At 35.3% G+C, this 23,108-nt stretch overlaps 1 protein-coding gene across 1 annotated transcript; it reads left to right on the forward strand.

Annotated features, from left to right (window-relative positions):
* The first annotated feature begins 425 nt into the window (after window positions 1–425).
* Window positions 426–20,067, forward strand: LOC133188480 (uncharacterized). The gene is made up of 4 exons (XM_061323933.1): window positions 426–479; window positions 9,210–9,416; window positions 19,425–19,589; window positions 19,719–20,067. The coding sequence occupies exons 1-4, from the start codon at window positions 464–466 to the stop codon at window positions 19,964–19,966; spliced, it is 636 nt and encodes a 211-aa protein (XP_061179917.1). The 5' UTR covers window positions 426–463; the 3' UTR covers window positions 19,967–20,067.
* Window positions 20,068–23,108: the final 3,041 nt, after the last annotated feature.

Here is a 23,108-nt window from a genome sequence, read left to right on the forward strand (position 1 = left end):
GGACTACTTCCAAATCCTACGTATTTTCCTCCCTAGCTAGGAGGTAGATTTGGATGTTTCATTGGCTATATACGTCAATGGCCAACTACATGTATAACAACTTAAAAGCAGAGATTTTAAGCACCGCCTTCATAAATACCTGGTCTGTGTACCACTGTCAATCAAGTGCATTAAGGTACATCATTGAGTGCTAGAACTTGATTGACATTTACTTTCTAGTCTATGTGTATACCATGTACACCTTGTTTGGCACTCGTGGTGACCTTCAAATTAACTTGATCCTTTGATATTTACCACACATGGTATAAACAATAGAGAAGCTGTATTACTACATGGAATTTTTTAGCTTGATAATATATACACACACAAACACCTTTAGTATTTGAAAAAATAATGATATTCTTTATGACAATATAATTTTATAATTATAATTATGTATGTGATGGATATTTAAGGATAGAGGATGGGAAACCTTAAGGGTAAGAGCAAAATAAAAGTATAGAAGTTATAAACACCACTGAGTGGCAAGTATCCTAGGGAATTGATGTTAAACTCTGGGTGTAGTAAATCTGAAGAAGATTGAGATACATGTAACTGGTTCTAATCTATCAATGGGAACCCAGGGAGAAACACGGTGCAAGTAGTACCTTACCCAGTTCCCATCTCTAGATAAGAGAAAATTTAAGCACTATGTTATTTACCCTCAGACAGGAGTGTCCTTTACACACTGATTTGTCGACGTAATTTTCCGGACGGTCTTTTTTTCACCACAAAATGATTTTTTACGTTATATTTTGGTTCATTTATCCGGACGATAATTTTTTTAACTGGTCTGTCAAGTCTTGCACGTGAATCTCTTTTACAACAGCTTTATCAGTATTACAGAATGGGTGTGTCCTGTCTACTGCTTAGTCTGCTCAAAGAGCTAGGTTCACTTTATGCATAAAATGGCCCTGTTCTTGTATCAATTAATTGACTATCACCCGCTGTCCCATTTCATATATCAAAATAAAGTAGAGACGTAGCGCTCTCATTTCCTGTAACAAAATTTCTCTTTGAGAATTCAGGTATTTGAAAACAGGCTTTGTGAAAATGCAATGTTCTTGAATTTTGCAGAAAACAGGCATATTTGAATATATTCAGCAAAGAAATAAAATATGAGCACAGCCCTCGATCCAAAAATTAAAACATATTTTTTGATCTTAGGAAACAGACCTTTCATTACGTAATTGCATATTTTGGATCAGAGGTTGTGCTCTATATGAAATATTGAAAAAATACTCCAACTTTTGGACATTTTTAACGGAATTTACAAGATATGGTAAAATGACGTTTTTCATGACGTCATAATGCATTGACTATGGAGAAAATTACGTCATGTTCAATAGATACACGGTCACCAAGGGTCCAAGTGATAAATACTGCATTGTCAACCAATACTGAGCAGTTTCGATTTTTCAGAAACTCACAGGGCCTAAAAAGGCCCTAAGTGGCCCTTGCTCTTTGTTGATCTGGGTGTTAATTGTTGTAAAAACACTGGTCTGGCTGTTTCTTTTTAACCCTTTCGACGCCAAAGCGACATAAATGTTGTTTACTGTATCAACGCCAAACCGACAAATATGTCGTTTTTAGCTCACCTGAGCCGAAGGCTCAAGTGAGCTTTTCTGATCACATTTTGTCCGTCGTCCGTCTGTCCGGCCGTCCGTCTGTCTGTCTGTCCGTCTGTAAACTTTTCACATTTTCGACTTCTTCTCAAGAACCACTGGGCCAAATTCAACCAAACTTGCCACAAAGTATCCTTGGGTGAAGGGGATTCAAGTTTGTTCAAATGAAGGGCCACACCCTCTTGCAAGGGGAGATAATAAGGAATTAGTGAAAAAATAATGGCATCATTTAAAAATCTTCTTCTCAAGAACCACTGGGCCAGGAAAGATGAAACTTATGTGGAAACATCCTCAGGTAGTGTAGATTCAAGTTTGTTCAAATCATGACCCCTGGGGGTAGGGTGGGGACACAATGGGGGATCAAAGTTTTACATAGAAATATATAGGAAAATGTCTTTAAAAATCTTCTTCTCAAGAACAGCAAAGCCATGATTGGTCATATTTATATGGAAACATCCTCAGGTAGTGTAGATTCAAGTTATCTAAATCATGACCCCCGGGGGTAGGGTGGGGCCACAATGGGGGATCCAAGTTTTACATAGAAATATATAGGAAAATATCTTTAAAAATCTTCTTCTCAAGAACAGCAAAGCCATGACTGGTCATATTTATATGGAAGCATCCTCAGGTAGTGTAGATTCAAGTTTGTTCAAATCATGACCCCCGGGGGTAGGGTGGGGCCACAATGGGGGATCAAAGTTTTACATAGAAATATATGGGAAAATATCTTTAAAAATCTTCTTCTCAAGAACAGCAAAGCCATGATTGGTTATATTTATATGGAAGCATCCTCAGGTAGTGTAGATTCAAGTTTTTTAAATCATGACCCTCGGGGGTAGGGTGGGGCCACAATGGGGGATCAAAGTTTTACATAGAAATATATCGGAAAATATCTTTAAAAATCTTCTTCTTAAGAACAGCAAAGCCATGATTGGTCATATTTATATGGAAACATCCTCAGGTAGTGTAGATTCAAATTTGTTCAAATCATGACCCCCTGGGGTAGGGTGGGGACACAATGAGGGATCAAAGTTTTACATAGAAATATATAGGAAAATATCTTTAAAAATCTTCTTCTCAAGAACAGCAAAGCCATGATTGGTCATATTTATATGGAAGCATCCTCAGGTAGTGTAGATTCAAATTTGTTCAAATCATGACCCTCGGGGGTAGGGTGGGGCCACAATGGGGGATCAAAATTTTACATAGAAATATATAGGAAAATATCTTTAAAAACCTTCTTCTCATGATCAGCAAAGCCATGTTGGTCATATTTATATGGAAGTATCTTCCGGTATTGTAGATTCAAGTTCGTTCAAATCATGACCCCCGGGGGTAGGATGGGGCCACAATGGGGGATCAAAATTTTACATAGAAATATATAGGAAAATATCTTTAAAAACCTTCTTCTCATGATCAGCAAAGCCATGATTGGTCATATTTATATGGAAGTATCTTCCGGTATTGTAGATTCAAGTTCGTTCAAATCATGACTCCCGGGGGTAGGATGGGGCCACAATGGGTGATCAAAGTTTACAGAGGAATATATAGGAAAAAATCTTTTTCTCAAGAAAAGAAAAGCCATGATTAGTAAAATTGATATGGAGGCATCCTTGGGTAGTGTAGAATGAAATTTGTTCAAATGAGGGACCCCAGGGGTAGGGTGGGGCCACAATGGGGGATCAAATTTTTACAAATGAATATATGGGGAAAAATCTTCTGCTCAAGAACAGCAGTACCATTTGTTATATTGATATGAAAGCATCATCAGGTAGTTTAAAATTCAATCCCCCCCCCCCATGTTAACTTTTCAATACTAAACTGTTTTTTTTCCCTAGCCAATTTGCTCAGGTGAGCGATGTGGCCCATGGGCCTCTTGTTAATAGATGTTTTACTTTTTCTTTTATTAACCATATATCTTACGTGTAATTAAACATAATGATATTTATATTTTGACACAAGTATAGGTCTTTATTTTTACATAGGTACTGGTCTAAATATGACGTCATATTTCTTACGTTGACGTTAAATAATGACGTCAGTTTAGGAGTACGCTAGTATTGTAAATAAAGTATGGCGCACTTTCAATTAGCAATTTTATGTTTCATTGTTGCCGGAAAGTTTTACACTTATTTTCTCCGGTGCCTACATGCATACATATTTTAGAAAGAGAGAGAGAGGGGGGGGGATACGTGTTCTTTATATTATAAGTGGTTCTTTATTTTGAATGACAATTTATAAAATGTATTGAGCCATTTTATTCCCTAGTTAATCATATTGATATACACGATTACACAGGCTCAGGTGTAGCGTCGATTTCCAAATGATTGTTGGGGGGGGGGGGGGGGGGGGGGCAGAGATAATTGACAAGCAAAAAAAAAATCCGAATAAAAAGCAACCGTGAAAAGTTCAACCTGAAAAAGAGACCCCATCTTTGTTCGGATATAAATACTGATAACATGGGATATTTGAAGCTACTACAACAACAAATGAGGAGGGGATGGGACAAACAGCCCCTATATAAATAATTCTATACTAAATTAACACACAGTTAAACGGAGGATTGGGGCACAAATTTTTGCAAAATAAATAAATAAGTAAATAAATTTTCCTACAAAAGAATTTGAATAATGGATCTTCAAGAGCATTATACTGTTTGCATAAGAAAATAACATTTACATCGTCAGTGATTTTAATTATGCTTGAAAATATGTATGAAAAAGAAGAAACAATAGATTAAACAATAGATTAAGCTGTAAAGAAAGTATAATTGAACTTCTGATAAAAGTTCATATGCGACATCTTTTGAGAATGAATCACTGATCTAAAAGGAAAAAAAAACTTTTACATGTAACAAGTGGTTATGGGTGTCATTCAGATATTATACAAAAAAATGTTCAAAATCATCAACCACGTCACAGCAATCGGAAGGCACAAAGTCAGTCAAGAAATCTATTCATTATGGGAAAGATGAAAATTAAAGCAACAGTGATGTTTTTAGCAAAAGAAAAAAAAACCCAGATACGTGCAAAACTTTGATGACCGTATAATATGTAAGAAACCTTTTTTTTTGTTTTGTTTTGTTTTGTTTTGTTTTTTTTTTTTTTTGTTTTTTTTGTTTTTTTAACTGATTATTGTAATAAATTAGCCCTGCTTGGACGTCGAGTTTCAACTCTGATTTCTCGACCCCCCGGATATCTCGACATTTTCTGAAAGTTCCGTTGACTTGTACATGACCTTTAGGAAAAAGGACACACGCACACCCTTACATACACACCTTTCTACTTTTAGAGAAAAAAAACCCGTTTTAATCCAATCGTGTGGTAACAACCAAAAATACAACTCATGTTCTCTAATTTCAAGATTCCGAGAAAGTGATATTTTTAAAATAATAACTATGAAAATGGCTAACTCGCCTATGAAGAGAGTCGAGTACACCGATGGGGTTTCAAACATTAAATGGATATTGCTTAACTGCATCGCCGTATACCAAAAAATAAATAAATAAATAAATAAATAAACGTGTGTTGGACGTATTATTTAATTATATGTCCATTTTATTGTATCGAAATTTGAAAAGCTAAGATGTCAGGTTAGCTGAGGAAGATGAATAGGTGACCATAATTGTGTAAACACAAGCTTATCTTTTAAAAAGATAGGTGAGCTAGCGCTGTAGCTATCATAAACCACAGAATTAGATATCTGAATTATTGGATTAATTTGCTGAATCGATTAAGGGGACTACCATTTGATTCTGGAAGGGAAGTTGGGTGGGGGGTCTAGCAAAATCTTTCGAGTACTTATTTTCATGCCAGTCAAGGACAGATTATTTATTTTCAAGATGATCAAGGACAGATTATTCATTTTCTTCTTCACTGAAAAAGTTTGACAAAAACAAAAAAAAAAACAAAAAAAAGTTCAAAGAGGGAATGGGGGGGGGGGGTGTTAAGTAGCAATAGTCAGTAACAGATTATTTATTTTCTTGCCGGTCGTGGAAAGACAGTTATTTATTTTCAACTTTTTTGAGGACAGATTATTTATTTCCAAAATCTGCCAGCCCCCCCCCCCCCCTTCAGACTCAAATGGTCGTCCCTAATTACATGTATTAATAGGAAGACACAGTGGTACACTGGAGGTAGTGTTGGGGGGATGTGTCTTAATTCAGAATGGTGAAGGTTTCAGCTATTCAGTGTTTAATACAAAATATTCATCAGACTATTTATAAAAAAGGCTATTGTTGGATTAAATTCGGGATACCCAGAGTCAAAAAACATTACAATAATGAACTTCAAAGCTTTGTTTTGAGTGGGTTTTCACATTGGTAATGGCATGAATCATTAACTGTGCTTTAAGCATTCTGTAGTTTACTGTAATTTCAATTTTAAAGTGAAAAATAAGAGATAAGTAGAACCAATGAACACCTAGTTTAAAAATATTCCAGTGTGGTACTGTTTTGTAGCAATCGCATCCTTTCGGGCCTTTCCGGCAAGCTCGGAAAACATATCCAGGAAGATAGTTAAAAATAGCTAGTTTTTTTAATATTATAATTTTAGAAACTATAACTGATCTGTACAGTTTTGGTATTTACTGTTACCCTTTCTACATTTATTTAAGATTAGACAACAAAACGCGAAACTTCAGATCATCTGTATTTTCAGATTAAAAAACGAAATTGAAATGGTGCAGTTTATCTACAGTAGTATTCCCATAATGGCCTACCATGAAGTCGAGCATACGTATTCCAGTAAAAAAGACTAACGTAGTTGCTAGCGCTCGAGAGCGCTAGCAATAACAATCGGATCATAATTACTCGGGCTTTTCCGTCAAAAAAGGAAAAATGAAAAATTAAAGAATTATAATTATATCAGTGCTGCTGCATTGTATCAATCGCTTCTCGTGTCTTTCCGACAAACTCTGAAAGACTTCCTGTTTTTTTTTTCTCTGAGCTTGCCGGAATTATATAGGAAGGTAGTATACATGGTTAGCTTTAAGGAAAGCTAGGTTTTACCAGTTGATCTCTACAATCTTGGCATTATATGACCCAAATTTTCTTGTACTTTTAATCATAGGTTAGACAATAAATTAAGAAATTCAGAATTAGGATCATATCAATTTTTTATGATAAAACGAAATTATCATCGTACAGTCTATCTTCAGTAGTTTTCCCAGAATGCCCGACCGTAAAGTCGAGCATGCGTATTCCAGAAATATAGACTAACGTAGTTGCTAGCGCTCGAGAGCGCTAGCAATAAATTCAAGTCTCGCGAGATATTCAGTTTCAATTTCAGATTTAATGCAACTGTATTAATTCACTTTGCTCAGAAAAAAGCCCAGCTCCGTTAAATGTGCATAATTATATAGAAAAGAGCCAAGAGCAGTACAAGTATATCTCTTTGATCATTTTTTTTTAATTTTAGAACTTTTCGTAAATCTGAGTTGGAAACCAGACAATTGCTGTAAACATATTAGTAATTAATCTCTCGCGAGATTTTTTAAATTCCAGGAATCCATGCAGAAAGGTCAATATCGGATCAAGGGCAATGCTACAAGGAATTCCTTTTCTCATAGGATTGAAATGACGAGCTTTAATAAGCTTGAATATGACACGTGACTGACGGCTATATTTCTATGTCCAGCAGGTGAAGTCAGATCACGAAGGTCAAATCATTCCGACATCATTAAATGGCAAGATTGAAAATATGCTGCTTACGTCATTTCCATCTGTTAGAGTCAAAACATTCATTTCGATGATAGAGAATGGGTCTGAGAAAACATGGGATTGAAATTCATTTTCAATCCACCTCAGCTACTCTTGTACGCACTGTGTTAATGATAGATCCAGAAGACATATAATGTCAATTTCGGGATAGTCTGACATTTATATAAATCAGGTAGAGTTTTCTGTCCAATGTTTTTGTTTTATGATTGATTGATTATTATTGTTTAAAGCCGATAATAATCAATCAATCATAAAAAAAAACCATTGGACAGAAAACTCTGATTTAAATAAATTTCAAACTATTTCGATATTGATTTAAGAAATAATAAGAGGACGAACCATTTGATTTCGAAGAGGGGGGGGGGGGGCTAGTCCTTAAAAATAAGCAAAAAGTTTTTGAGCTTGGAAAGCCCCCTCCCACTTTTCCCGTTTTTGCTTGTCAACCGTTTTTCTGTGAAGAAGACTGAAATAAGATAAAATCTCTTGACATCCTTGAAATAAATAAACGATGTATTCTGAAGGCATGGACATAAATAAATTTACCCCCCCCCCCCCCCCTTATAATCAAATGGTATAAGATCTCGCTTTGGATGATTACGATTAGCGTTCGTATACATGTGCAGATTATGTCACATTTAGCATTCATATTAAATAAGACTCTACCGACAGTACCGACGTGGCTACTAGGAGAAGTTGATACATTAGACACTGGGAAGTAGAAATAATTAATGTGACCATATAAACACGTTTTTTTTTCAATGACACATGTACTTTTTAAATTTATTTATTTAAACAAGTATTGAGTAGTACTAACTTATATAAAAGTATTTAAACAATAAAACATATTGATATAAAGCAACATTCTTTACTTCTGAAAATGGTATGAAAGGCCGTATCACTAAAATCAGCGTAATTCAGGTATCCGGACGCTTCACATATTCGGACGAATTGACTGGGAACCAAAGCACCGGATAAATGAGGCTCCACTGTAGAGAGATAGGTAGATAGATAGATAGATAGATAGATAGATAGATAGATAGAATCTTTTGTATGATAAGTTTCTTAGAATTACTTTGTTAACCATATAGTTTTAATAATCTAAATAAAATTTTGGATCATCCGCGTGAAATAGCTTAATTGTAGAAAATTAAAATAATATGATATTCAAAATTCAAGAACCCACCACTTCTAATAAAAGAAATCAATGAAGTAAATCTTTTTAACATGTTTGATATTGTTAAACTCCGAAGAATCTTAAGTGTTGAGTTTTTGAATTGCTTCCGATAGCTTTGCACCGGAAGCGATAATGACTTACTATAAAATATATATTTCTTGTAAAATTGATTTTCTGTAAAGACTTATTTTATGTTCAATCACTGTTGTCATTGTAAAAACTTCACTTCTAAGAAAACTTTAAAAAATGAAGAAAAGATATTTACTTAAATATTAATATTAAGTGTTTGTCTAATGTTGCCTGTAGTTGCCTTGTGTTGATTACCCCCCTTAATTACAGTACATCAAAGATACAGTATCAACATTCCCACGTTTTTTACCCCATTGTACCAATGCCTCACTTCTTTGTAAAAGTATCAAGTATTGTATTTATCTAAAATTCAATTATTTGATCAATTTTTTTTCTCTCTCTCTCTGCGGAACGATGATATTTAAAAATGTATTCCATCAGCGATAGCCAACATTTCTTCGTCAGTCGATCAGCACCTACAGCTGTTGAAAATTGTTCAAAATGATTCAAACTTTGAAATTCCTTATCTTGTTAGCCATCATCAGACAAATTTTCACTACGAATTTTCACTATTCTTGGTCAGAAAAGGTCTTGGAAAAACCTACAACGTCCTGTCATCATCTTTCGACGTTTTCACGACCTACTATGTGTCTAGCAGCGTGTCTTAACTCCTTTGCTGTACTGCATGCGGTGGGCTGGGATAAGAAGTCGCTTTCCTGTGTTTGCTGTCCTAGTCCGTTAAGGGACACTGAAGCATCAATGCCGGGGGATTGGCAGACCTACGTCGGTGGTAAGACTATTTCCTAAGAAACTTTTCATACAGTTATTTCCATAATAAAATTAAGAAATGATAAATTTATTCAGTGGATATTAAGGTTATTCAGTGTATTATATAGCGATTTTAGTTGATATATTTGTACTAAAAAAATACATTTTGTAATGATCAGGACATGCCGTGAAAATCTTCCAACTTCACCAAACATAACCAAAATTAGGGAATAGCAAATTTACGGAGAGTACTACTTAATCCGAATTTCGATATGAGAAGAAAAATATCTAATTATAAGAGTTAATCTGATCAGTTTTCATTGCTACATGTGTATGTAAGTATGATGTATAAAATGTAAATACCGGTATAATAAATAAGAATTTCTCAAAACTGAATCCCTCTTGAAACATAGGAATCTTAATCATGTAAATTTTAAAGGAAAAAAAAACATTGTCCAAAAGATGATCGATTTTGAATTATTAATTTTCCTAACTTACAGGATAAAAGTCAACTTAGTCTTAGTTTATAGTACAAAAAATATTTCGGTTCAACTTGTATTACGAAGAGTACCGACATTGAATTGTCAATTAAATAAATACATGAACCATAGAAAATTCTGTAATGACCCTATAAAGTATCATTGTAATTAAGCTTACTACAATAAAGTTTAAGTTTGCTATAGTTTACCTAAGTAAAAATTATTTGACGATAGTGACTGAAAGGTTTTTACCAAAAGTAAAATAGTAAAGTAAAATCAAAGTAAACCAAAGTTTTTACATACTTAAGTGTTTCAAAGTAAGAAGTTTTTGATATAGGGAATCAAAGGTTTTTGCCATGAAATTCAATCTATTTTATGCATTTTCAATTCAAAATGATAATACATGTATGTTATTTTCAAAATCTCATAACTGAAATGGAATTTGAAAAATATTACGGTTTTAAGTCTCCTTAAACGTTCTAGAATAAAGTTTCAAAGTAAATTACCAATGTTTCATAATAATTCAACGTATTAAAATATGTACTATTTTAGTATATATATATATATATATATATATATATATATATATATATATATATATATATATATATATATATATATATATATATATATATATATATATATATATATCCCGATAGTTTACAGTATTTTTTTTTTTCTGGGAGTCTCAAAATTTACTGCAATAAACTGTTTCCTATTTAGTTGGAAAAGCTTTTATATGTCAATAATCTGACTCAATAAATTGTTATTAGGTCAGTCAATTTAATTTGTTCTTTTGTCAGCCAGACCGTTACATAACGTGACTTTAAAGTTTGCTGTGTCAAATTTTGAAAAGAAGAATTCAATCAATACACAAGCATTAAATGCATTTTCACGTGCGATCTAATACAGTTTTAAATTGGATTACACCTTTAATATCCATTTGAAATCTAAAACTGTTCAGGATGTACTGGATGTTTCAACAGCCTTGGGTTGCTTGTACAAACAAAGAAAATATTAAATCGAAGATAGCAAGCTTTGTAAAGTTTGGGGCATTAATATAAAGATCCAACACGGTAATTGTGCAGATTTAGCACACCTGAACGGAAGCTTTTCTAGTCAATGTTATCCTTGGTCTGTCTGTCGGCCAGTAAACTTTTTTTTTTTTTATATATATTTTCGACTACTTCTCCAGAACCATTGACTCAATTTCAAGAAAACTTGCATCCCTGGGAAGAGCGGATTTAAGATTTGAAAATAACGTTTACAACCCGGGGGAAATAATAAGGAAATTGTAAAAATATAATAAAGCTCTTTTTTTCCTCAAAACCATTGGGGGAAAAGTGATAATCTTGTGGAAGTTTTGCTAAATATATTGGAGAAAATCTTTTTTAAACAGCAGGACGTTACCATGATTATTAGTCATATTGAAATGCAAATATCCCTATGTATTTGATCAAGTCCCCTAGAACTAGGACAAAGCTAATGTAACGTGTGTCCAGCCGAGCGGTCTAAATATTCAAGTGGACACGTACCCGGTTACACCCGGGATTTCTGCAGTGCAATAACCTAAATAAATGATCTGTATCTGGTCCACTAGGACACAAACTTAATCAATATATTTACGATGATTATTTAAACAATTTACTCAATCAATATATTTACTATGATTCGCATAACTAATCTTAAAGAAATCAAGGGACAATTTGACTCTGGACCACCTGTCCTACACTAAACCAATGTCCCCGGACAACTGGCCCAACCAAGGGCCCTTGTTACGAACAAGAGGTCTCTAGTCAACTGGCGTCTCCAGCTCACTTTGGCACTAGAGTACAGACTTATTCAGCCTTTATTTCCAATGCCAAAGCTACGGTGATCGACCAGTTGATGCAACCTATACTATAAGGCTTATTCAGCCCTGTAGTAACCTTTATTGCGATTCTGCTAATTCAACGTCCTCACTTATTTCTTTACCCTTACCTGGTAACTACTCTGCAGCTACAGCGAACAAACTCGCAAACAGACTCCAAGGAGACTTCAAATAGACTGACTGAAGCTGCCAACACCCGCTGTATATATAGCATTGGACTAGTCTATTTCATGGTAGGGGAGACAGGTTATTCCATGTCCAAAAAAACCTTAACTACCCTATTAACATAGATTGGTACAACCCTGATTCATCACATCACCCACCCCTTTAAGTCATACGTCCCGTAGGAAAACAACAACAATTTAAGGTATTAAATATTTATGATGTTTTGCTTCTTTAAATGAACAGAATATCTTTCTGAATGTCAAAATGATTTTTTTTACAGCAATTTCTTCTTTTCAATCTTCTTGATTCGTCTTCCCTCTTCGACCCATTTGGTGATTATTTTTACGCTTTCCGTGAAATACACTGGATCAGTCTGACACTCTTTGTGTTCACATGGTTGTTTCTCAGGTGCTGGATTAGAAGGTCTGTTATCTATTAAGGGTGCAACCCTAGCGGGAGCGAAAACTGGTAAAGGTCGAGTGGGTTTCCGGTAGAGTCTACCTTCTTCTCTCTTTGATTCATCACTACACGGGAGTTCCTTCCCACTCTTCTCTTTACTGACTTCATCCTCACTCTCACTTTCACTTATATCCCCTAGAAGCACCGCTCGAAGATCCCCAGGATCCTGTGTGACCCACGATTCAGCATCTGAGACGCAACTTTCACTGGGGCCTTCCGTTTGAAGTACTGAATCTACCTCACCGCCAGTTTCTTCAACAATGTCATGTTGTCTCTTGAGATGCCTTCTCAAATTTTTGGAGGTGGTGGAATTGAAATCACAAAAATTGCAGAACAACAGTTCCTTACTGCATTCGCCAATGTGCTTTGACAATTCTTCATCTTTCATGAAACGGTAAGGACAGAATGGGCACTTCCTGCCTTTGTTGACAGTTATCTTTGTCTTTGGCATTGTAATCTATGAAAGACAAAATATAAACAAAACGTTAAACTATCTGTTTAAAATATCAAAACTCGACACTAACTATATATATTTCTAACACATTATTTAATCTCTGACATAGTCTGACATCCATTTTGGTGGACGTCTTTTCCTTCTTGTGGGATCTGGCGACCACATATCATTTTGATCGTCTGACTCTATCATTGTTGATGACCAAGTATCCCCCACCTGATCACCTGTATCCCCTATGTCATCTTTTTCATCAGAGACTTTATTCTCATCTTCTAGACGTCTCTGATCACCTAGTTTATCAACTTCACTGGAACTTGATTCTCCCCTCAGTAACTGGGGATGTCTTATTCTGATTCTATCTACGTGGACAACTTGCTCTCTACCTTTTGGCCCACAGTTAACCTTGTAGGTCAGATCAGAGCATTTTCCTAAGATTGTATATGGACCATGCCAATATGAGGTCAATTTCGCTGACCTACCTATTTTGCGAACCGGAAAGTACACAAGAACACTATCACCAGGGACAAATTTTTCATAGCTAAGCTTCCGGTCATGATATGTCTTTTGTCGACACATAGCTTGCTTAGTATTTTCTCGTACTACTCTGTGAGCTTCTTCTAAGCGTTCCTGTAATTCCCAAACCCACTGGTTTCTAGGAGTAACTTTTACCTCTCCTGGCAATTCGTACATGAGATCTAGGGGTGTAGATGTCTCTCTACCTAACATTAAAAAGTTGGGTGTATAGCCTGTAGTTTCGTGAACTGCAGAACGATAGGCCTGCATAACATATGGGAGAGATTCATCCCAGTTAGTCTGGTGCTCGTTCACATATGCACTAAGCATGGTTGCAAGGGTTTTATTAAAACGTTCAACCATCCCATCACTTTGTGGGTGATAGGGAGTTGTTCTAGTCTTTTCAATATGAAGTAAGGCACAGAGCTCTTGAAACAAAAGACTTTCATATTGCCTGCCCTGGTCCGAATGAAGTATTCTAGGCACTCCGAATTTAGCAAAGACCTCCTCTACCAATATACGAGCAACCGTTTGTGCTTCCATGTTGGTTGGGCATGGCAAAACTCTCGGTCCACTTGGTAAAGTAGTCAGCAACTACCAAAATATATCGGTTACCTCTCTCCGTCTTTGGCAATTCTCCTAGAATATCCGTGGCCACTCTCTCCATAGGGATTCCAGATTCCACTACCTTCGTGGGAGCTTTCTTTGTAATATTCGGACTTTTTCTCTTTGAACATTTTTCACATCCTGCAACGTATGCTCTTACATCCTTTCGGCTACCTGGCCAATAGTACTTACTTCGCACTCTTTCGAGTGTCTTCTTGTGACCCAGGTGTCCAGCCCCTTTAAAGTCATGACAGAAATATAGTACCTTGCGCCTCTCGCTCCATGGTATTATAGCTTGTAAGATAGGACTTCCCTTTCCAGTAATCCACTTTCTGCACAGCAACCCATCTTTTACCAATAACAAATCCCATTGTCCTACAATATCTCGAACATAAATACTTTTCCCTGCTAGTTCTTCGGATTTTGGTTTTGTCCCATCTTTTAACCATTTGACAATCAATGCAACATCTTCATCGTTTTCTTGAATACTTTTAAGGGACAAATCGCCTGACAATTTGGCATCATCCTCATTGTTCTTAATTGCATGTAGGGACCTTGATTCCTCTTCTTGATCCCAAGCAGTAAAGAAACCACATTGTTTGCAAGGTATTCTACTAAGGGCGTCAGCATTTTGATGTTGCGCTCCTGGGCGGTGTTCAATCAACATATCATATGTACTTAATACTTCTAGCCATCTTGCTAGTTGGCCCTCTTGGTTCTTGAATCTCAATAACCACTTTAGCGAACTATGGTCCGTTCTAATACGAAATTTTCGTCCCTGAAGGAAATGTCTGAAAACTTTAACAAAATGAACAACTGCAAGTAGCTCCTTCCTAGTGACGCAGTAGCTTCGTTCACTCTTGGACAAGGTACGACTGGCATAGGCAATAACTTTCTCACTACCCTCTTGTTCCTGAGAAAGTATAGCCCCAATAGCATCTCTGCTAGCATCTGTGTCCAGTATAAACTCTTTAGTGAAGTCGGGGTGTCCTAATACTGGGGTAGTTATAAGCTTTTGTTTCAACAGATCAAAAGCAATCTGGCAATCATCATTCCAGAAAAATGGTCTCCCTTTTTCAGTCAACTTATGTAGACACTTGGCAATCGTTGCAAAGTCCTTTATAAACTTCCTATAGTATCCACACAGTCCAAGGAAAGACCTGACCTCGGTTGCATTTGTTGGTACTGGCCAGTGTTTCACACTTTCTATCTTTTCAGGATCTGTCATTATACCTTCTTCAGAAATAATGTGGCCTAAGAATTTCACAGATCTCTGGAACAAATGGCATTTCTTGGCCTTTAATCGCAACCCAGCTGATTGAAGTCTGTCAAACACTCGCTCTAAATTAGCCATCATTTCATTGAATGTTTTACCCATGATGATTATATCATCAAGGTAAACCAGGCAAACCTCCCATTGTAATCCTGCCAATACCATTTCCATTAATCTTTCGAACGTGGCTGGTGCACAACAAAGCCCGAAAGGCATCACTCGAAACTGAAACAAACCTCTTCGTGTGGCGAAAGCCGTTTTATGTTTGTCCTTGGGATCAAGTTCCACCTGCCAATATCCGGAAAACATATCTAAGGTGGAGAACCAGCTGTATCCAGACAATTGTTCTAAGGATTCATCAAACCTGGGCAAAGGATATGCGTCCTTAACTGTGCAAGCATTAAGACGCCTGTAATCTACACAAAATCGATAGGAATTATCCTTCTTTTTCACCAGTACAATAGGTGATGCCCAGGGACTTGTCGAAGGTTCTATAATATTGCAGTCTAGCATCTCATCAATATTTCTTTCTATTTCTTTTGCCAAGTGTGCAGGAGAACGGCGAACAGGTTGTTTTATAGGTCTCCCGTCTCCAGTGTCAATCTTGTGTTTGACTATATTAGTTTTTCCAAGATCATTATTACTCTTGGCAAACAATGATTTGTACTTCCAAAGAAAAGATTTTACTTCCTTAGCTTGTTTCTTTGTTAGATGCATCACCGAGTCATTATGCAAGTTTTCTATGTCAGGCCGCTCTGCTGGTTCACTGGCATAATTTGAAGTAACTTGTTCCGTTTCCTGAAATTGCCCAATCTCTGTGTTCTTGTACACCACCTTTGGTTCAGACTCCACGTTCAACAACCTCACTGGCACAATATTATTCTTCATTGGTTGAACACAAGTTCTAGCAGTCAATGGCCTATTAGTATCTTCTTTTTCTTTAGGTTCTACAATGCCCTGTGTTTGTAGTTGCTCCTCGTCAAGAGTACAAATTTTCCCTGGTATAATAAGTTCACTCCGGGGTGGTATACTGACCGTTTCTTCTGCTACAACTCTAAAGCATCCAAATTTACCTTCATACATCATAGGAATACTTTCGTCCTCAAATAACAAAACATGTCGTTTCGCATCTATGACCATATCAAAACGTTTGATCATGTCTAATCCAAGAATACCCTCTACCTGAAGATTAGCTACCAAAGCTAATGTCTTTATGGGATGTCTTCCAATTGCCATCTCAATATTGACTTTACCTTCCAACTTTAATTCATCACCATCTGCAGTGTAAACTTTCATTCCAGGTTCTTGGATTTCAAATGCCCAATGGTCTTTCACTTTGTCGAATAAAGTTGTTGACAGCATCGTAACCGTAGCCCCTGTGTCTACTAACATTTTCACCCTAACACCATTTATCATTACATAAATGAACATTCCAGCTTCGTTTGAGCAAGAGCCAAGCTTGCCAGTTAACTGTCCATTTGAACCTTTATCACTATATTTCCTTCCGGTATCGCTTCCCCCTGAAGTCTTCTTGCTACAGGAAGTGTCTCTCTTATTTTTCTCTGGACAATTTCTCTTATAATGTCCCTTTTTATGACAACCATAACATTCTATCATATCCATGCTTTTTCTGGATAGAGATGACTCTTTGTAAGACTTTTTGTCCAACTGGCCTCTGCCTTGTCTGAGCTCTTTAATTTCCTTGTTTATGACTGCCATATTCTTTTCCATTGATGACATCCAATTTTTCATTTCCATTTTGAAAGTCCCGTCATTAGTAGTTACCTCTTCCCTCAACTGGTGTTGATAACCTTTGTACCCCCTCTTGTCTTCTGCCCTTAGATATGCCTCTAGTTCTACTGCATGTTTAATGGCATCATTTAAATCCTTAGGACGCGCCTGCTTAATCCTTATTCGCATGTCCGAGTCAGGCAAGCCATCTAAAAATTGTTCCATGGCCAAGGTTTCCCTTACCTCAGATGGGGCTTTTGGATAGGCCAAATTTGCCAATCTTCTGACAGCCTGTCCTAACTCAGGTATGGTCTCTGTTGCTCTCTTACGCCTCTCCCTTAGCTGAACTCTGTATAACTCGGTTTGATTGGGTGGCGCAAAGCGTTCTTCAAGGGCCTGTACAAGGTAATGATAATCAGTGTTGTCTCCTGGCAAGTTTCCAAGGACTGCTTGAGCCTGACCCCGAAGAGATGCTGCGAGAAATAAGCCTTTCTCCTCTTCTGTCCACTCATTAAGTTTGCTGACTGTGTTAAAATGAGTCTTATAATCCAACCACGATCCACTGCCATCGTAGGTTGCGGCTTTTACTTCCCTTCTACTCATTTTCTTAGTTGCATTACCTGATACAACTGGTCTTCGGTGACGCCTGTCTGTGATATTACCAATATCTACTCTATCTGCTATAGCATTTCTGTTGGTTTCATCATTTCTAGATTCCATTTCCTCATGAAACCTTACCCTTGGATGACAGCTAGTACTCGGTCTATTTGACTCAACATCCGGAGAATGATCGGCCAAAGAACTCCTGGGAATAACTGACGATGGACCACTGGAAATACCAGAGTCATATCTACCCCGGGCCTCATATCCTCGAGGCCTTGGTGTTGAGTGTATAAGACTCTCATGCTGCCGAATACTTGACTCTAGTTCTCTTATTTCTTCCTTGAGAAATGTCAGTTCCCGATCTAGCTGATCAGTTGACATTATATACAACAAGATAATATTACTCAAATTTTATTATTGTATCAATGATGAACACATACAAAAAAAAAAAAAAAGAAAATTTCCTTACACTGCAAAAATCCCACCGCTGCCACCAAAAATTCTGTAACGTGTGTCCAGCCGAGCGGTCTAAATATTCAAGTGGACACGTACCCGGTTACACCCGGGATTTCTGCAGTGCAATAACCTAAATAAATGATCTGTATCTGGTCCACTAGGACACAAACTTAATCAATATATTTACGATGATTATTTAAACAATTTACTCAATCAATATATTTACTATGATTCGCATAACTAATCTTAAAGAAATCAAGGGACAATTTGACTCTGGACCACCTGTCCTACACTAAACCAATGTCCCCGGACAACTGGCCCAACCAAGGGCCCTTGTTACGAACAAGAGGTCTCTAGTCAACTGGCGTCTCCAGCTCACTTTGGCACTAGAGTACAGACTTATTCAGCCACGGTGATCGACCAGTTGATGCAACCTATACTATAAGGCTTATTCAGCCCTGTAGTAACCTTTATTGCGATTCTGCTAATTCAACGTCCTCACTTATTTCTTTACCCTTACCTGGTAACTACTCTGCAGCTACAGCGAACAAACTCGCAAACAGACTCCAAGGAGACTTCAAATAGACTGACTGCAGCTGCCAACACCCGCTGTATATATAGCATTGGACTAGTCTATTTCATGGTAGGGGAGACAGGTTATTCCATGTCCAAAAAAACCTTAACTACCCTATTAACATAGATTGGTACAACCCTGATTCATCACACTAAATAGGCATTCCAATTTTTCTGGGAATGTAATGGAAAAAGATTCGAGAGTAGCAGGGCGACTCTTAATCATACCCGGTACTGATGCGGATACATTTCCATGCTGTGTGGACTCATGGTTGTTGAAATGATAAACACTGGGGTTAAGGTGTAGCTAAAACTGAGGATCAAATTTTTACATAATACGCAAATGTAGGGGAAAAATCTTTATATAAAAATTCTCCGGATCAACAAGGAATGATATTCAGAATCCACATGTAGTGTTTGGTTAAGTCATGACCCCTAGAGGGTATAGTGGGCCACAATAAAAGGTCATAAGAATCATTTTTTTTTTTTAAAAAATATAGAGGGAATCAACAATTTTTTTTAGGGCAGCAGGCAAGGTGGCTCAGGTGAAAGTTGCGGCATGGGGACTTTTTCTTGTCATTAATAATACATTGTATATAGTTGCAGTATTATTTAAGGGTGTTAATAATATTAAAGGTTCGACATATGTTGAACAAAAAACTTGTCGTACTTAATACTTTTAAAAATAAAATATTGTATACATATATCATTCTCTATGATTAAAAGAGAGCTGGTTAGCAAAATTGTCGTCTAAATGAAGGCAATTTCTCTATTTCATTTTCTTTAGCTCTGTTTATCCATAAACAAAACGTTCTTTTTACCACTCTATGTAATTATTTTTAATACAGGGACATGTTTACCTGGCTACGAGCTCGTAGCCCCCCGTATTTGTTTGAAATATAACTCCACTTCTGTCAACTATACAGTGGCTGACGCTCTGTGTAAGGCCGACGGAGGGTTCCTAATTAGAATAGATTCTGCTGAAAAGAACTCCTTGTTTATAAATTTTATCGGTAAGTTAATTTAATTATTCTTTTTTAAAAGTATTCATCAGCATGCAGAATACGCCTGTTCAGAGAGAGAGAGAGAGAGTAACTGGTATATTGATAAATTTTAGACACGATCAAAATTTTCTTTTCTAGAAAACCATGTTGATGACACTTCGGGAACACAAGTTTGGGTCCAGGCCACAAAAAACGGCTCATCCTGGTATTTTGATGACAACACGCGAATAGATTTCGAGAACTTCGGTGATGGTGCCAATAGCAACGGACCAAATGAAAAATGGGCGAGAGCTAGAGGAGCTTTAGCGTTTCAATGGCAAGACGGTCAGGATTCTGATGAATTCAGTGTTGTGTGTGAATCAAAGACAATGCTGTATTGGACGTAATAATCAAAATCAAAACAATGAAAACAATGGATCCAATTGAAAAAAGATATTCCTTTGTCATGGAAATTTCTACAAATAAAAGATTTCAATTTAAAAAAAAAAGCATGTTTCATTTGTTTCACACTAAATGCTTGTGAAAAATCAGTGTATGTGCATGCTAGTTCGTCTTTCAATAAAAAAAAAAAATCAAAACTAGTAAACTAATTGTTCAGAGAACAATTAGAAGCCTTTCCTACGGAAGCGTAATAGGGCCGCAGCAGTATCTTTTATTAATTTGTTTTAACAAATTACTAATTTGTGATAACAAATTATCAATTTGTTATAATAAATTATCAATTTGTTAAATCAGATTACTAATTTGTTATAACAAATTACTAATTTGTTATAACAAATTATCAATTTGTTGTAACAAATTATTAATCTGTTATAACAAATTACTAATTTGTTATAACAAATTATCAATCTGTTATAACAAATTAATAATTTGTTATAACAAATTGATTATTTTGTTATAACAAATTGATAATTTGTTATAACAAAATACTAATTTGTTATAGTAATTAGTAATTTGTTATAACGAATTAGTTATTTGTTATAACAAATTAGTAATTTGTTATAACAAATTAGTAATTTGATTTAAAAATTATTATTTTTTACAAAATATGAAGGTGAATACAGATCTGTGGAAGCCAGATCAGACCAGATCAGAAATCTTATTTTAAATCGGTTTTATGAACACGTTAAGCATAAGCTTTGGAGAGCTTTTGATCAATATGTTAATGTGGATTTAGATGAATTAGCAACTTAGATTAAAGCACTTTAATTTTTGTTTAATTGAAGGGTTTTTTTTAAATTTTTGTTTTGTTTTGTTGTTGTTTGTTTGTTTGTTGTTTTTTTTTTTTTTTTGAGTCAGTTCCTTGGAATAGATTTCTCTGTTAGACAATTAAAAGAATAGCTGCATCCCAGGGATTATGTAGAAGAAATACAGAATGTTGGATCCTTCGAGAAAAATTCGAAGTTCCGGACAATTAAATATGATTTCAACGTCGTCCATTCAAATCAACACTTTTTTCAATGTCAACACAGGGGTCAAAAGGGGAGAAGACCTATTTTTTCCTTCTTTACACATGTGTAATATTTTGTGTGTATTGTTATAACAAATTATATTGCTTAACGATTTCTTGTAAAATATATGAGTAGTCCTATATGAGACAACCAGGATACAAATTACAAATGAATTTGAAGAAACAACTTTCTAAGTTTTCAGCCAATAATAAGTTATGAAGGCTTTAGTGGGACTTCGAGGGCTTTTTCCAAAAGGCACGTATTTTGATTATAAAAATTACATACATACATGAAAAAATTTCACAAGGTATCTAAATTCAAATTTTACGAAGTACTACCCACTCAAGAATATTGTTTATTTTCGTTTTCAGAAAAGGTTATTACAGAGTGTTTATCAATTTTTCTATGATAATTTATCTACAAATTCATTTTTTAACAATGTTGCCTTTATTGCCCCCAGCATAAATTGGGGCCAAGGAGGTTCACCAGAGGAGCAGATTCAGGTTTATGCATTAGGAACGGCGGTTTAGTTTAAAATATATTTTATTCATGATACATAAACTGGATTGAACAGTAGGCATAAATCAATTGGTACATGTATAGAATGAATCGAGAGAGAGAGGGGGGGGGTAAAATGAAATAAAATAAAAGACATATTGAAAAAAAAAACATATTATAATGAACATGTTGATTCAGGGTGGGAAAAATTCCCTCTCCAAATAACATGTCTTTGAAAAGATATTTTTTCCTAGCATACGAACGGGGATGCAATGACCTGGTAAATGGGAGTCAAGGACGGAGCCCTGGTGGGGGAGGAGGACAAAATTCAAATAGAGCTCCTGAGAATAAGTAAATAGGAACCAAAGAATTTGATGCATTGTATCTTTATAACAATAATGTTTGACAGTGAAAACTCTAAATGCTAAAAGATGTAAATCCAGATTAACATATTGGTCAAAATCTGTAGCTGCAGAGCTTGTACATTTATTATTTTCACAAATCCAACTTATAAAAAGATTTCTGATCTCATCTGGCTTCCATAGATCTGTATACACTTTCACTTTATCAAAATTATTAATTTGTTATAACAAATTACCAATTTGTTATAACAAATTAATAATTTGTTATAACAAATTATTAATTTGTTATAACAAATTATTAATTTGTTATATCAAATTGATAATTTGTTATATCAAATTAGTAATCTGTTATAAGAAATTAGAAATCTGTTATAACAAATTTATTAATTTGTTTTAACAAATTAGTAATTTGTTTTAACAAATTGATAATTTGTTATAACAAATTAGTAATTTGTTATAACAAATTAGTTATCTGTTATAACAAATTAATAATTTGTTATAACAAATTGATAATTTGTTATAACAAATTAGTAATTTGTTTTAACAAATTATCAATTTGTTAAAACAAATTACTAATTACAGCCCTTGTATAACCTAAAACTAACCTTTTATAAAAATTCACACTCTCTGATATTAAAAGAGAACAAGGTTGGTAACCTCAACAGACAACTTTCAACACCTCGATATGAAATACAAAAAAAAAAAAAAAATGAAGATGAAAGCTATTTACTGACTTGAAGTAAAGGTTTTCATATCTTCAGAGATTATAAATTAATTGATAAATTATACAGTATAAATCTACATTAAAGATTATATAGAGCAATTACCAAAATTCCTGAAAATTTTGTTTTCCTTACATGACAAACTCTCAAAATTAAGATCTTATGAAAAATTTGTGATGTACAGTGATTATCTTTAAAATTTTAGGGGTAGTTGTGTGTGTATTTCTTTCTTATCTGTCTGTCATGACTGAAAAGTGAGTAGAATCATCCAAATAAGGGTAATTCAGTGGTTACTTCATTATCGTACATAACAAATATAAATAATATACTTAATGTATGTTTTAAATATTTATTCCTTTTTATGGCTTGGTACATGTAACTTTCCATGCGCATTTTTCTAAAGCTACACAACAAAAATGTATTAAATTAAAAGGTACATGCCAGTGCCACCTAAATCTTATGTATACTCCATAGCATGTAAAGAAATATACTCAA

The sequence above is a fragment of the Saccostrea echinata genome, unplaced genomic scaffold (assembly GCF_033153115.1).
Source record: "Saccostrea echinata isolate AGI-Se365-2 ecotype Australia unplaced genomic scaffold, CSIRO_AGI_Sech_v1 ptg000016l, whole genome shotgun sequence".
NCBI classification, from domain to species: Eukaryota; Metazoa; Mollusca; class Bivalvia; order Ostreida; family Ostreidae; genus Saccostrea; species Saccostrea echinata.